General features: G+C 33.4%; 1 protein-coding gene across 3 annotated transcripts in view; it reads right to left on the bottom strand.

Moving 5' to 3' along the window:
• LOC120885466 (ankyrin repeat domain-containing protein 26-like) overlaps window positions 1-17,128 on the bottom strand; it is a 46,709-nt gene that overhangs the window by 8,863 nt on the left and 20,718 nt on the right. For 2 of the 3 annotated variants that reach the window (XM_078035586.1, XM_078035588.1), the window contains exons 12-18: window positions 15,763-15,791; window positions 15,599-15,677; window positions 13,728-13,801; window positions 12,063-12,156; window positions 11,254-11,455; window positions 9,173-9,356; window positions 4,239-5,060 (exon numbers count right to left, since the gene is read on the bottom strand). In XM_078035586.1, coding sequence (XP_077891712.1) covers window positions 4,239-5,060; window positions 9,173-9,356; window positions 11,254-11,455; window positions 12,063-12,156; window positions 13,728-13,801; window positions 15,599-15,677; window positions 15,763-15,791 — 1,484 coding nt within the window. The remainder of the gene's footprint in view (window positions 1-4,238; window positions 5,061-9,172; window positions 9,357-11,253; window positions 11,456-12,062; window positions 12,157-13,727; window positions 13,802-15,598; window positions 15,678-15,762; window positions 15,792-17,128) is intronic. The other variant, XM_078035587.1, reaches the window with a different exon arrangement.

Below are 17,128 nucleotides of genomic sequence, written 5' to 3'. Positions count from 1 at the left end.
AACACCAAAAGAACACCAACCAATAATCCAATCAATAAATGGGCAAAGGAACTGAAAAGGCACTTCCCAGAAGAACATATGCAAATGGTCAGAAAATATATGAAAAAAATTCAATTAGAGAAATGCAAATGCCACACTGAGATTCCATCTCACTCGGGTCAGAATGGCAACTGAAAAGAATAAAATAATGATAGATGTTGGTGGCAGTGTGGGGAAAATGTTCACTTACACATTGCTGATGGGACTGCAAATTGGTGCAATCATTCTGGAAAGCAGTATGGAGAGTCCTCAGAAATCTTGGAATGTAACCGCCATTTGACCCACTTATCCCACTCCTTGATTTACACACAAAATCCTTAAAATCATCATACTACAGTGACACAGCCACAACAATGTCTAAAGTGGCTCAAATCACAATATTCAAGCTATGAAACCTTCAATAGATGAACAGATTTTAAAAATGTCATGTACACAGGATGGAATATTAATAAGCTGTGAGAAAGAATGAAATTATGGCATTTGCCAGTAAATGGATGGAACTGGAGATTATCATCCTAAGTGAAATAAGCCAATTCTCCAAATCCAAAGGCTGGAAGTTCTCTTTCATAAGTGAATGCTAACACACATTAAGGAATGTGGGAAAAAAAGAATAGAAGTTCACTGAATTTTAAGACAAAAGGAATGGGAATGACAATGGAAACAGAAAAGACAGTAGAATAAATCTGAAACAACTTTCCTATATTCACATGTGAATACATGACCAGTGTAACTCCACATTATGTACAAATATAAAAATGTGAAGTTATAATCTATGATGTAAATATTCAAATACAGTCTACTATCATATATATCTAAAAAGAACAATAAAGAAACAGTGTACTACAGGGACATAGCCACATTAATGTTTATCGCAGCACAATTCACAATAGCTAGACTGTGGAGCCAACCTAGATGCCCTTCAATGGATGAATGAATAAAAACATGTGGCATATATACTCAATGGAATATTACTCAGCACTAAAAATAATGAGACCATGGCATTTGCAGGGAAATGAATGGCATTAGAGCAGATTATGCTAAGTGAAGTTAACCAATCCCAAGAAAAACAAATGCCGAGTGTCTTCTCTGATATAAGGGGGGTGACTCAAAATGGGGAAGAGAGGAAGAGCATGGGAAGAAGATTATCTCTACACAGGGAAGAGGGGTGGGAGGAAAAAGGAGGGAGAAAGGGAATTGCAAGGATGGTGGAAGGAGACCTTCATTGTCATACAAAATACATGTATGAAGATGTGAGAAAAAAAATAATAGTGTTACCTTAGATTAGGTAGAGAGAAGTGATGGGAAGGGAGGGGGAGGCTGGGGAGATAGGAAGGATAGTAGAATAAAACGGACATTATTATTACCATGTGTATATATGTGAATGCATGACCAATGTGATTCTGCAACCTGTATACTCAGAAAAATGAGATATTTTATCCCATGTGATTCAAATGTATGATATATCAAGGTCATTGTATTGTCATGGGTAACTAATTAAAACAAATTTAAAAATCACATAAAAATAAAATAGAGTCTTGCCTAAAGTTAAAAAATAAATAAATAAATAAATAAAAAGTACTATGGTTTACATTTGTAAATTACTAAAATAATATATTGGTAGTTTTCTAGGACTTTGGACGTGTAGGGATTAGAAAACTGACAGCTAAGAGGTTCCAGGTTTCTTTTCAAGAACATGAAAATGTTCTAAAATTGACTATGTAAATGGTTACATAACTCTGTTAATGTACTAAGAGACACTGTATTTTACATGTTATATGGGTGAATTCGATGTCAGGTGCATTACATATATCATAAAAATGCCTTTTAAGAGAGGTACTGAAAAAAAACTTAGCTAACATTTTTCATTGTCTAGTTTGGATAACAGTCCAGACATAATACAAATATTTATATGCTTCATAATATATCTAAATAAATGAAAAAATAAAGAAATAGCCTATGTTTTTCAATAATTAAACTAAAACCTAAACATATCTGTATTTTGAGAAAAGCATAAAAAAATTTGTACACATTTTTAAAGTCAATTTAGTAATTACTTTCAGATTTTGAATCGATGCACAAAAATAAAGTAAAAATAAAAAATTTTCCTGAAACATTCTATTAAATAGTACCTCTATTTAGTTTTCCTTGTTGTAGAGACAGCATGAAAAGCTGCTGGGTTATAGAAAAAAGTCTCAGCTTTTCTCAGACTAGATATTTTAATGAAAGATGCTGATTTTGTAAGAGAAAAATTCTAAAAGAAAATTTTAAGTGTAAGAAATAAGTGCAGTATAAAGATGCCCAAATATAATAAAATCAATTATAATGAAAATATAAAGAAAGCTGTTCATTGAAATTAGTATCCCAGAATAACTTTTATTACTTAAGCAGGTGTTGATTTACAGATGACATGTTCAATTTTCTACATACTTGACTTGTCATTTGTCTTAGTTTCTTCATTAAATCCTGTCTTTATATTTTAAATTTATGTGAAAATGTGCTAAATCTTCTAGAGAAGCCTCTGATACACATTGTAGTTTCAGGGTACCAGCTGGCTGTTTTTCAAGACATCTCGCAACTACCTGATATTTCTGTTAATGATTTTGTTACTCAGCTCACTTTAAAATTTTATTATTATTATTGTTATTATTATTATTACTACTATTGTTATTACTATTATTATTATATAATGATGTTTACTCTGAAAAAATATCACTACATACAACAGTAAGCTGCTGTTTATTTCTGAATTCCCTTAAGAAAATAGAAGATTGTGTACTCCTGCTTAGTCACTATCACATTCCTTACACAAAAGGGTGAGCCCTGTATCTCTACATACTGCCCTTGATAAAGTTGCAATGTTTAACAAACTACTGAAATCTCAATCAAAAATGGTTACACAGGTCTCATTGGTAGTGGTGAATTCTATAGAGGTTATTATCCTTCTCTTATTAGAGACTTAAGTTAATACTCCACATCCTCACATCTTTAAAGCTTTGCTAAAATAATTCCAATATACTTTCACAAAGAATAAAGGAGATGCTAGGTAACCTGGTCTCCACCTCACTGCCTGTCCACATCTCTTAGATTTCTCACTGGTCTTCACACCACTCCTGCTTTACATAAACCCTGCCACCCTCATTAGTCTGGACATAAGGGTTCAGTGCCAAATTAATGAATTTTAGATGGCTACAATTATCTTTGTCACTATATAATAGGAATTAGGCCATGAAATGAAGAAAACTATTAGCAAGTTATCATGAATATATGCATCAAATTACAGATGAAATCAACTGTGGTTTTGCTGCAATTCATCACATTAGTCCCAATTTATGATAATGACAAATAGACGCTTTTAAAGAGGTGGACAAGACATGAATGAAAACAAAAAAAATATATCAGGACAGTTATTTTCAGATTTATGATAAACTTAAATGACTAAAAATAAATTTACCAACTAGAAATATACAAAAATATACTGAAGAAAGTCTATTACAAAATACACCATCTACATTTCAGTTCAACTGTAAAATCTGGAATAAACTGTAAAAGTAACTAATTTATTTGAAACTAGGTATGAGCATTTCCATTATGTGTTTCATTGTGATCTTCAAGTATAGCAACAAGAAGACATTAAAATTGTTATTCAGTAATGGGATGTAGCTCATTGGTAGAACATGTGTTTAGCATGTGCAAACTTTGGGTTGAATTAATAGCACCAAAATTAGATATTGTTTCAGCATTATTGAGACCATATTACTAATGTCAGCATATAAACCTACAAAAAAATCTTAACTCAACCTCTTAAATCTTTATAAGAAACAATTTCTTAAATTGAAGGGTCAGGCCCAAGTTTTAAAAATTTCCTCCTTTTTAAATATTAAAATACATTTTAAACTAAGTCTTTTGTGTTTAGTTGACACATGAGTATTTATAGTTATTTTAAAATATGTACACAGTGTGTAAGAATCAGAGCAGGGAAATTGGAATACTCAGCACTTCAAACACAGATTGGTTGTGCTGCAAATGAGGTCTAAGTTATTTTGGCTGGACAACAGGTTGTAGTTCTGTGTTGATACAGAAACACATTCATAATATCTACATTTTTATATTCATCAAGATTCAACATTTAGCCATAAGCAGATATCAATTTGAGTATTCCTTTGAAGACTCTTTATAAAGATATCTTGCTTGATACTTACTTCTTCTGCTTTCTCCTTTCCATATTGATCCAGTTGTTCTTTTAAATGATTAGTTTCATTGATTAATTCCAAATATTTGTTTTCCAGCACGAGACGATATCTGTCATTCCGAGCTTGAAGATTTTTTATAACATCATAAAATTGGGTTTGGACATTAATAATTCCATCTATTTTATTTTCACCTTTGTTCTGATACTCATGCAACTGGTCTTCATGCAATGTACTTTCTCTTTGTAGTTTAGATACCTTCTCTTTAGAAGCTTCCTGCTTTCTGAGATGTTCATTCATTATTCTTTCTTCATTTTGATACCTGTGTTCCATCTCCTTCAGTTGGCACTGTCTTTGCGTTAGGTGTCTGTTTACTTGATCTGTAGCCAAAGTCATTACTCTTGTCTGATGCAGCTCGTTTTCTAGGTCACTAGTTTTTACTTCAGACTTTGCAATCTGTTGGGAAGGAATCTCACTACTACCGTTTAGGTTAGATACATCAATATTCTTTTTTTCCTGTAAACTATCTGTTTCTGGTCTTTCTGTGCTTTGTTTTTCACTCTCAGGTGTGAAATTTTCCAATGTATTCTCAACTTTACAAATATCCAACTGTTCATTGTCCTGAAATATTTCCATAAGTGTTTCCTCATTCAATTTTTGTGTCCATGGAAGGCTGGTATTCTTTTCTCTTAAAATTTCAGTATTCTCAAAGCACTTCTTTTCCTGGTTCTGATATTTTACTGTGTCCATTCCCAATCTCTTTATAGAGACCTCATCCTTCTTCTTGTGATATTTATGCAATAGCTTTTTCTCTGTCCCATCACTAGGAGAAACCTAAATAAAACCAAGGATACATTTAGCTAACACTCAATAAAATGATGTTTCATAATTTTCACTGAAATTAAAGAAAAACCTGTTTATTTATATGGTGAAAGGGTTTCAATAAATAGATAACCACAGAAGAAAAATTAGATGCAAACTTCTGAGATTATAAAAATATGAATTCCCAAGAGTTCAAAAGTTAATTCAAGAAGATGGATCTATGAGAGTAAAAGAAAATTATAACTTAAAGAATGTAAGAACTGCCAGGTTCAGGGGCTCATGCTTGTAATACCAGTGTCTCAGGATACTGAGGCAGGAGGATCACAGGTTCAAAGCCAGTCTTCAGCAATTCAGTGAGACCCTGACTCATTCAAAAATAAATAAATAAATAAATGGCTGGGATGCATCTCAGTGGTTGAGCACCCTGGTTCAATTCCTGGTTATATAAAAAAGAAAAAAAATAAAGATTGAAAAAATCTGCATTATACCAGAATGAAAGAACAGATTAAGTGATTAGTTAGTTTGCCAATGTAAAAAGAAAAAAAAAACTTTGCAGAAGAGAAGCAACAGAGAAAACCTCACACATGTAGTTATCTAATACTAGACAAACACACTATAAAACATGCATTGGGGAAAGGATAGGTTCCTCAACCAATTGTGCTGGGAAAACTGAAAACCCGTATGTCGTAGGAAAAATTTAACCCCTATTTCTCAAAAACAAAGTGGATCAAGAACCTACATAATAGATAAAAGACCCTAGACCTATTACAAGATTATACAGGCCCAGCACTCCATCTTGTCAGTGTAGGAACTGAATTCCTCAAAAAGTCACTTAAAGCACAAGAAGTAAAATAAAGAATCAATAAATGGGGTGGTATCTTTACAGCAAAGGAAACCATCAAGAATGTGAGTAGACAGCATATAGAATACGAGAAAATCTTTGTCACTGACATGTCAGATAGAGCATTAATCTCCAGAATATATAAACAACTCGAAAAATAACTCACAAACAAAAAATAACCCAATCAATAAATGAACAAAAAACTGAGCAAGCACTTCAAAGAAAAATATGTACAGTTAACAAGTATATGAAAAAAATGTTCAACATCTTTAGCGATTAGAAAAATGAAAATTAAAACTACACTGAGATATAAAGAATGCAAGTAACAATAAATGTTGGTGAGAATGTGGGGAAAAGATTGACTCATACATTGCACCAAGCAATTTTTCAGGAAAGCAGTATATAGATTTCTCACAAAACCTGGAATGGAACGACCATTTGACCCAGTTATTCTGCTCCTCAGTGTATACTCCAATGATACTATAGTGACACAGCCACATAAATATTTATAGCAGCTCTTCACAAAAGTTAAGCTGTGGAACCAACCTAGGTGCCTTTCAACACATGGAAGGATAAAGACAATGTGTTATATATACACAATGGATTCAGCCATGAAGAATGAAATTATGGCATTTGCTGGCAAATGAATGGAACTGGACACTGTCATGCCAAGTGAAATAATCCAGTCCTCCAAATCCAAAGTCTGAATATTCTCCTTAACATGTAGTTGGTAACACACATAAGGGTGGAGGATAAAAGAACAGAAGTTTGTTGGTTAGACAAAAGTGAATAAAGGGCTGAGAGGGGAGGGGATATAGTAGAATGAATCTGACATTACATTCCTATGTTCACATATGAATACATGACCAGAAAAACTCTACATAGAAGAAGTTATATGCTATGTATGTGTAACACACCAAAAGAACTCTATTGTAATGTATACCTAAAAACAATAAATAAAAATTAGAATTCACTACTTCTTTGTTGATCCACTTTTAGGATCGTATGATCTATCCTTTAAACAGTTAAAAATTCCAAATATTTTATTATGTACCTATCTGTTGGGATGGCTTCAGTGGCAAATAAAAGGACACTTAACTTTAAGAAGAATAAGTTTGCAATCTGACACCTCATGTATTCAACCAGTCCATAGTAAGAGCCTTAGCTCTACATCTACTGAGACATAACAAAAGTTCTCCAAGGTCTTTTCCTAAAAATATTCCTAGCATATTCTGTTTTCTAACATTTTGTAGCTGTGAATGAGAATTGCATCTATTGATAAATTATAAATGTAGGAACAGCATTAAACACATGATCTATATCAATGAACAATGTATCACAATTCTGAAAAGGATCACAAGGCTAAAAACATAGGCAAATTGCATGATTTTTCTCCAAGTCTTTTGTCTCTGCTTCTAGTGCTCATCCACAAAGCCAGTTACTTCTGTCCTATGAATGGATAAACACCAAAGAAGGCCTGTGTTTCAAAATACAAATGACAAATAAGGCAAAATGTGTAAGGCTCTACTCAGAAAATCCTGAGATTTATACTCAGTAGCATTTGTTTCATCTCAGTGAACATTGAAACATGAGTCAATATAAAATAAAGGAAGTAAACAGATCTTATGTATTAGGAACAAATACTTACCAGTAATTTATTTCTAAGAACATATTATGGTATGCCATTTTTTCCAAAGGTGTTTTGTACTGAAGTAGGAGATTACTTGAAGCAAAGTGTTTGTTTCTCTTCTTAAAAGTGAGAAAATGATTTACAAAACCAGAGTATTTGCTGGCCCCACTTTTCCTCCTTACTTAACAGTGGAAGTAGTAATGCACATTAATACAACAAGAGAGCAAAGTCACTTCCCCAAACTAGAAGATCTACTATTAGAAGCAAGGGTTTTGAGATCATAGAAAAATCAACTATTCCTCTGGAAAATATTAAAAGTCTTTTCTCTTTATAAGGCTACTCTGAAAGTCATCATGGAACTGCTGCGGAGAAATACAGTTGAATTAAGAACATTACTTAATTCAATGGGACAAAAATTGCACCCCTCACCTCCAAAATATGTACATTATGGTTATAAATATATGGATTTAAAACCCTCTATACTTTCCCATAATTAATAGATTTACTGTTTAACTATATTACACACACACTCTCTCTCTCTCTCTCTCAATCATTTGAAAACAGAAGAAAATAATTCAGGAAACATTTCCTTTTTGTTTGCAAAAAAATGTGTTACTGAAATTTCATATTGTAAATTCTGGCATTATGGTCTCATGGAAATTGTAGGTTTCATTTTGTTCTGCTAAAATCTACAAATTTATTTCAGCAAGGTTTTGGCTGTATATCAGCAGGTGACAGAAGTCTAAAAGATTAATTTAAGAGTGGGACCTTCAAGATTAAAAAATAATTCCAAAAGATAGATTTATTCTTTATGAGTAAATGTCTTACATTTCACTTGCACAAATGACAGATAAATTTGGGTGAGTGAAAACATTTCTTGGGGTGGGGATGTGGCTCAAGTGGTAGTGCGCTCGCCTGGCATGCATGCAGCCCAGGTTCAATCCTCAGCACCACATACAAACAAAGATGTTGCGTCCGCCGAAAACTAAAAAATAAATATTAAAATTCTATCTATCTTTAAAAAAATTTAAAAATTAAAAAAAAAACATTTCTTAAATGCAGACAGAAATGTAATTGTCAAACATTTTTTTTAAAAAATGATTTAAATAGGTGCATAGATATTTAGTTTGTATTTTAACATAAAACACCTAAATTTATATTTATGTCAGTGATTAAACTAAACTTCTTCATTCAGAAAACAAATGCTGAACAACTACCAGATGCAAAGTTTTGCTGTAACTAGTTTTGTCATAAATATCATCATTTAATTTAAGAGTCAGATAACATTGTGGTATTTTTTTCTGGTTTGTTAGATCTTTTTTAAATTTTTTTTATTGCCAAATAATGAACATTGTGTTTTAAATCAAAATAGTAGTTCACACCCCACATACCCATGCTTTGGGAAACAGCAGACTGCATATAAATGGAGGTCCTATAAGTCTGTGTTTCCTGACATTGTGGGAGATGTCTGAAGTGTGTAGAAGTACACACACATGATGACTGCATGTTGGTGAAATTGCCAAACAGCACATTCCTCAGACCACATTGCCATCATTAAGTGAAACATGGCCACATAAATAAGTTAAAGGGATTTTATAAATAATTCAAATGAAATACAGTAAAAATTTGAAACTTTACTGAACGTTCATTTACCTGATTAAAATGATTTCTTGCAGTCTCCAATTCTGTATCTATTGTACAAACAGAGATTTCAGCTTGCTTTCTCACTTGATCCTCTTTGTTAAATTCTGTTTCTTTTTCTTTTAGTGGGTTCTTATTTTTTTCATGTAACATATCATCATTTTTTCTCTTCACCTCATCTTCTTTTAAGGTATATCTGAAGGTAATATGGATGCCTTTTAATTGATTTTTGCCAAAAACCAAAAATGTCTTTTTATGTTCTGGCTCTTTGTATGCTGATTTAGTATCTTAATAAAAATTTTATGTTCTCTGAAGCTTTTCTAGTTTAACATTTTAAATTTCTCCTTTAATATTGTGTAAAACATACATAATTGAAAGTCAATAATAAAAGATTGTTTTGTTATTTGATAAGTTTCTGTTACTAGCAAATCTTTTAGATACCACGGAAAAGTAAATTAGAAATGATTTGGTAAATTGACAAGTTTAAGGTAATTTTTTTTGCACAATCATAGGTCCTCCCCAGTTAAAAAGATAATTTCATGTCAAATAAGTTTTAAAGTCATTGTTTATATACAAACTTATGAATTCAGTAGTAATATCATTTATCTTCATAAAATATGTCAGACATACCTATAATTGGCTTACAATGTAACAGCATATTCAGACATTCTTTTTTCAATATGTGTCTTTTGGGGCTGGGGCTGTAGCACAGTGGTAGAGTGTTTGCCTAGCATGAGTAAGGTGCTGGGTTTGATCCTTAGCACCATATATAAATAAAATAAAGATATAAAAAATATGTATCTTTTGTATTACTATAACTCCGAACTGGAATAAATAATCTAATACCTGTTATTATGCTTTTTATGTTTCTTTTATGGTAACACTCTCAACTTACCTTTTTGATCATTATGTATTTTACAAAAAACTCAAAATCCATTTTTGAACAAGATGGGACCTAATATTTAAGACAATAATGAAGAGTAATGTTCTTCAACAGATGAAGGGATAAAAAAAATATGTGTGTGTGCACACACACAATGGAATATAAGACATAACAAAAATAAATTTATGTCAACGTATAGTCTACTGTCATGTATACCTAAAAAACATAAAAAGTATATGTCCTTTCAATACAGAAATATGAACAAATTTATGAATGAGAATGAATTTGAATAAAAAAATAATCTGTTTTCATTTCATTTATTAATGAATGTTAATGTTAGAAGTGTAGCCTAGTATCTAGCTCAGCACTAGCACATCACACTAGTAACACAAAACCCTGAGTTTGATCCCCAAAATCAACCTAAAAACTATAAATGTATAACATGTTTCAGGGCAGTGAAAAATGCCTCGCTGGTGGAATACAAACTTTCTTGAGAGAAATTTAAAAATCCTGTCATCTTTTTAAAGTTTCCCAACTTTAACCAAATAACTCCATATTGAAATTTTTTTCAAAACTAAACAGAAATATAGAAAGTTATTTTTTTTCTTTTCTTCTCATCCCCAAATTTGGTACCAGAGATTGAACCTCCAGAAGCTAAATCCCTTAGTTACATCCCAAGGTCTTTTTCATTACTTTCTTTTGTTGTTGTTGTTGTTGTTGTTGTTGGAGACAGGGTCTCATTAATTTGCTTAGGACATTGCTGCCCATGTTAATGAGAAATACTTCGAACTTTTGATCCTCCTATCTTTGTCTCCCAAGCTGCTGGAATTATAGGCACATGCTATGGTATCTGAGTAGGAAATGATTTTTTTATAAATGATATTTCTTGAAATATTAATTGTAATAAAAAGTTAAAAATATAAACAAATAACAATCCCAAATTATGCTTGTTAAATAAATAGATTACTAGCAGATGGGGTTCCATAGAGACATTAAAATTGTGATGGGGAAAAATATGAACTTAGTTTTTAGAAGTAATCATATTTAATAATATGCTATCATATTTGTAATTATTTTATAATTTATTCACGTTTTCTCCTTTGCAAAGTGCTAACAGATGAGGCAGTAGTTAAAAAAATTTTTGTCCTTTCTTATTTTACTGGATTAAAGGAAAAGACTCCACTCCTTCTTTCAACCTAGGAAATAATACCTCAAATTGTGGAGTTGTTGTTTCAATTCTATATTTTCTTGCTTAAACTCTGATACACTCTTTTTTAGCTCATGAATCTCATTTTCCAGTTGTGCATTTTTTTCAAAATGTAGTGAACACTGTGTGCAGTGACTTTTTTTGCTTTTTATTATTCTTTGAAGTGATAGAACTGCTTTCTGGATTTTCGAAAGGCTAACAGAATCTGTTAGAAAAAAGAAGATAGAAATAAAATATGTGACTAATTTAAATATATGAATGCTGTATATTTCACATGCATTATTTATATACTAAAACAATGAGTGCATAAAACACATGACACAATATGCTGAACTCTGAAGATTATAGCAGATGAGATTAGACCCCTATTGTTCTTTAGCTTAAAATCTAATGGAGAAGACAGACACAAAAAAGATCATTATAATTTTAGACAGATGATATTAGAAAGAAGGTTTGTGATCTAATACATAGATCTGATCTTTAGAAAAGATTCCCTAAGGAAAATAAAAATACACTGAGAAATGAACAGAAATCAGGTAGAATGTGAAGAACATTATTCTTTCCAACATAAAAATTCAAGTTTTCCAACTCCCCTGTGGTCTATACTTGTCTTGAACAGAAACTAAGAGGGACACTCCCACTATAACCTGCTGCTGGACTTTGGTCTTGAGAGAGACAACTCTTTATCTTTCTTGCTTTTTCTTTATTCCCTGTTTACTAGGTTCATTTCTCCAACTATTAGAATATATCAGCACTCATGTTATAAATAAATATTCTATCCAAAAGAACTGTGTAGAATATGTTGTTCTTACCATGGACATGTCCATCGTCTTTCTCTTTTGCTTTATGATGTTTCTCTCCAGATGAGTGAGAAACACACATCTGTGGAGAATCCTCAGAAAATACCTGCAAAATAAAGGACCCCAATGAGCTGCATGAAGACTTCACCATCACTCTTTTAGACATCACCCAAATTTTGGTCTTGAAAGCAGCTAACTAACATGTAGATAACTGCAGACTGAGCAGTCATACTTTCCATAGCGTGTCTTAGCATTGTGCTCCAGATGAAGCTGAACACTTATCTTCCAATGGCTCCTGATTTGGTAAAAGCAGGGTGGATGTCATAGAAAAGGCATTCCTTGACAACATGCTAACAAAGGTGTATACACCCCAAAGGACGGGAGGAATGATATTCATTGTAACTCATCCGACTTTGCATTCACCATCAAATGTGAGAAGGCTTTCAAGTCTTATTTTAAAGAATTTTGAGGAGTATGTTTCATATTAAATAGGATTACACTTTTTAAACAATGAACTAACAAAGTTTTTGTTTGAAAATATGAGACTTAGGTGTTCAGTTGGGGATTTGACACTGAGATATGGCTCCTGCCCAGGATACACCCCAAAGGGAAAGCTGTAAACCCAAGGACCTACATATGCCAGCCAAATAAAATAAATCTAGATGTGTGCTAAATCTCACACCAGGAATGTTGGCAATGTGAGAAAAAAGATGAGATAGCATCTCTAAATTCCATCATCCCCCCATTAATGCACACAAATACATTTCTTTAATATACTAAGACATTTTGATAAAATTATTCAACATATTGACTGAATTTTCTGCAAGGATGAGAAATAAAATGAAAAGGTCACCACAGAAAAATTGTTTAATACATGTAAGAAGACAGAAATTGCGTCAACATACTTTATACACAAACAGAGATATAAAAAATGTGCTATATATGTGTAATAAGAATTATAATGCAGGGCTGGGGATGTGGCTCAAGCGGTAGCGTGCTCGCCTGGCATGCGTGCGGCCCGGGTTCGATCCTCAGCACCACATACCAACAAAGATGTTGTGTCCGCTGAGAACTAAAAAATAAATATTAAAAATTCTCTCTCTCTCTCTCTCTCTCCTCTCTCACTCTCTTTTTTTTTAAAAAAAGAATTATAATGCATTCTGCTGTCATTTATTTTTTAAAAAATCAATAAAAAATAAACAAAAAATAACAAATAAACATTAACCAGGATTTAAAGTTTATAAATATATATATATTTCAACTTGTAGCAAATAACTACTGATTTTCACTAGTATTTTGAGCCTTTGACAACATCACCCTTTCACATGAATGCAGTCAGTGACCATTATTACCATTCATAACCCAGGTGGTTATTCGTCAGTCTCAAATTTAATCTCAACTTTTTATTTTTCAAAATGTTTATGCAAGTGGAAGCACAAGCAACATTTAGAATTTTTTTGCCTCCATTACATAGTAAATTTAGCTATAAGTTGACAGGACTACTAATGCTATTTTCAGATTCTAACCAGTTCAGAGTGGTTTTAGATGTAATTAGTAATATATAATGCCTGGATTCCAAAAGACTATTTAAAAGGTATTTTCATTTGGCCTCCTTTACTTTCCTCAAGAAAGAAAAACAAGAAGGAACAGGAAGAAATGCTTTATATGTTGACAAACCTGAGACTGGGTGCATTGAGCGTCATCAGAACTTTTGTGCTCTTCTTCTGAAGTCATGTCAAAATGGGTCTCTGCTGATAAATGAATACATTTACTCACATTCCTTAGAACTGCATTAGAAAGTGTGAACATCAATCCAAATAGAAAAGGATGATTGTAACACCAAAACAACTTAATATTCCCAAATGTGATTTCCAATTAAGTTTAATGTTTGGTAAATAATTACTGGTTTCAACTTTCCACAGTTTTTCTTTTTTCTTTTTCTTTCTTTGTGTATACACCTTGGGAGTGGACCCACAAACTTATGCATTCTTGTCAAATACTCTAACATTTAGTTCTATCCCATGGACACTTTAATTGGCAACTGGAGTCCTCTGAGTGGACTGAATACAGCCATCCTTCAAGGCTTCGACTTCCAAGTAGTTGTGAATAAAGATGTACCCATTTGCACCCAACAAACATTGAGTTCTCAGGGAGTATTTTTTCTTGATCCAAATCCTCAACACACATCTTATAGAGACATACAGGATACAAGGTTCAGTGCAAACCATATTGCCAAGATTTGTCTACTCAAGATCAATGAAATTTGCTCAGAAACAAGCTTGAAAATACACATGGAAAGAAGGGCTGATTCTGGGAAAATGTTAGTATAGAGTAAGCTGCATTCTAAGCTGCACTATTGCATGGAGACCAAAGAGTTGGTGAAGAGCTTCTCAGCAAAGTGAGTGAAAGAGGGATTTTATTCAAATCCCTAAAATTTCTGAACACTGAAAAAGTCCTGAGATTCAGTAAAATGTGTACCATAAACAAAAAAAGCCTACAACCTGCATGCAGATCTGCCTCAGACAAAGGGGGAGAGAGAAGAGGAAGTTGCATTCTAAGTTGTACCATGATGTGCCCTGCTAAGGAGAAACCTGAGATCAAAAATATTGCCTTAACTGATCTGACCAAAAGGTGCACTATGCACTGGTGCTTAAAAAGCATGCTCTTCTCTCAATGAGTGATGGGAGTGCTGAAGCCATAGCCATCCTCGGAAAGAGTGCAACAGTAATTTCTTTGATTCAGTTCCTCTAAACAACACACACACACACACACACACACACACACACACACACACGCACACACACACATGAGGATCCTGGAAGTGCCTATCAAGGGACCTAGGTTGTGCCTCATGGAAGGTAGAAAAAACTGGTGCAGGCTAGACTATATCCATGTGACTCCAGTGAGAAGGGCAAAGGGGAACCTATGTGTCTGGAAGCTAATGTGACCAGCTGAAGTGTCAGAGAAAATGACCTAAGAAGGAAGAGAAAATGTGCCCCCAGGGATGGTGTTTTTTCTGGCTACTCACCCCTCAAAAAGACAGGTGAGAGGTGAGTAGCCAGAGAGCAGGAGATGGCGAGAGCATGAAATTCTGTAGGCCCACACAGAGAAAAGTATGAAATAGGTCAGGATTTGTCTCAGAATAAAGGGATAGGTGAGGCCTAATGCCAGAGGACAGTTGAGGCAGAAGAAAGGTATAAAGATACAGAATGAGGCTTGGCTTATGTCAGGAAATATTTCTAAGAAATTTCAGAAGGTTGACCTTTCACATTCTAAAGAGATGCTTATGGTGACATTTGCATGGTAGCTAGTTCACTCCAAAGGCTGGAAATAGGGAGAATGTAATAGTATGATATGTAGGGGAAACAACTCAGAATTGAGGGGATATTCCCAGAAACAGAGGAGAGATCATTTTCTATGACTACTGATGACATTGTGAGGAAAATCCTCCCACCTCTTTGGGAAAACCACCTTACATGTGAGAACACTGGTAGCATTTCAAGTGTTTTAACATTGTGTTCCCTGGAGTGTTGTAATGTAAAACTTACCCAATTCGACTGTCTTTTCTTTCACCTTGCCTAATCCTTTCCGTGGAAGCGCCTTTTTTATTGTGATGGGATCGGTACGCTTAGAAAGAAGATAGTACATAAAGAGTGTATTTTTCATTGACTACAAAGTTAATAATTTAGAATAAATATAGAAATTTCATTACCTTTCTGAAATCAGATGAATCCCTAGAGGCTGAAAAACAAAAGGGGTATATAATCAAGCAAAGTTGAAGAGGACAAAACAACTCATACATTACAGATGCCTCCACATACATCTGAGGTCCATGGTTCAGCTGTGCTAAAAATTATGCTATCTCCTGGGTTTCTGTGCTGGCTGGTTTGGCTGACAACAATCATGTGACTAAAGGAATTTTGTGAATAAGTTTTGTGAAACATGCTGTTCATTTCACAAACCTGAGATTATTTGTCCAAGGACCATAAATAAAACAGACAAGGAAACATATACCAATGCAGAGATACAGATTGATGGAGAATCCAACAATCCTCTAGTGGAGAAGCAAAGAAGGTCCCTAAGAGCATCAATGGCAAAGGTGAAGTCAAAACAAAAACAAGCCATAGAACCTATCTTACTGAAATACTATTGAAAAGATTTAATCTTTATAATTTTAAGTATGTATATTTTTACTGCCTTTGTCCTTTCATTTTTGCTTAGTAAGGCCAAAGTTGTGTTCAGATCCCAGGGAAATGTTAGGTTCATTTCTCAACAAAGATATCTGAAGGAGTCAGTTGATATACATATTTTGACACTGAAAGCTATGACATCTATTATTTGTTTCTTATATTCAGGTGGGATGCTGGTTCCTCTTGTGCATCCTCTATTCCTGTATTCTCTGGTTTAAACAGATTAGATTTTCATGATCCCCTTGTGTGAGAACAGATAGTTTCTACATCTAAGAAATAAGGGTTAATTGGTTTAAACTTTTGAGACATAAAAATTTAAAGGGAAAGTTGAAATGGAAGAGCACAGCTTTATCTGATAACAATAATATATTATTACACACACAAACACACTCATATATGACAAAGATTTTGGGTATTCAAAGAGTAAACTGTATAAAGAGTTCTGTTTGCAAATGAATTTGGTTTGGTGTGACTTGCCAGTGTTTTAAGTGTATTCACAAAAGGCCAGGCCTATATAATATATAATTATAATTAGCTTTTGAAGGATGAGGATGTACCTCAGTAATGAAGTGAATTTCTAGAATTCCCATGATCAAAATTTTATTTTCAGGCAAATAGGAAAGAAATACAGAAAGTAATTATGTAAGGAAAAAAGAGAGGGAGGTAAGGGAGAAGGAAGGAAGGAAGGAAGGAAGGAAGGAAGGAAGGAGAGAGGGAGGGAGGGAAGGAAGGAAGGAAGGAAGGAAGGAAGAGAGAAAAGAAGAGAAAGAGTAGAGCTGTCATTAAAAATCACTAATGATTCTGAAATGTAATTTTGCTCCTCAGAATGACTCAATTTAAACCACAGCAAGCAGTATGTCTGAGAGGTATGGAGAAAAGATGGTCATG

This window comes from Ictidomys tridecemlineatus (genome assembly GCF_052094955.1).
Source record: "Ictidomys tridecemlineatus isolate mIctTri1 chromosome 1 unlocalized genomic scaffold, mIctTri1.hap1 SUPER_1_unloc_3, whole genome shotgun sequence".
Taxonomy (NCBI): Eukaryota; Metazoa; Chordata; class Mammalia; order Rodentia; family Sciuridae; genus Ictidomys; species Ictidomys tridecemlineatus.
The sequence above is the reverse complement of the archived record's forward strand: the minus strand, read 5'-3'. Positions and strand labels throughout refer to the sequence as shown.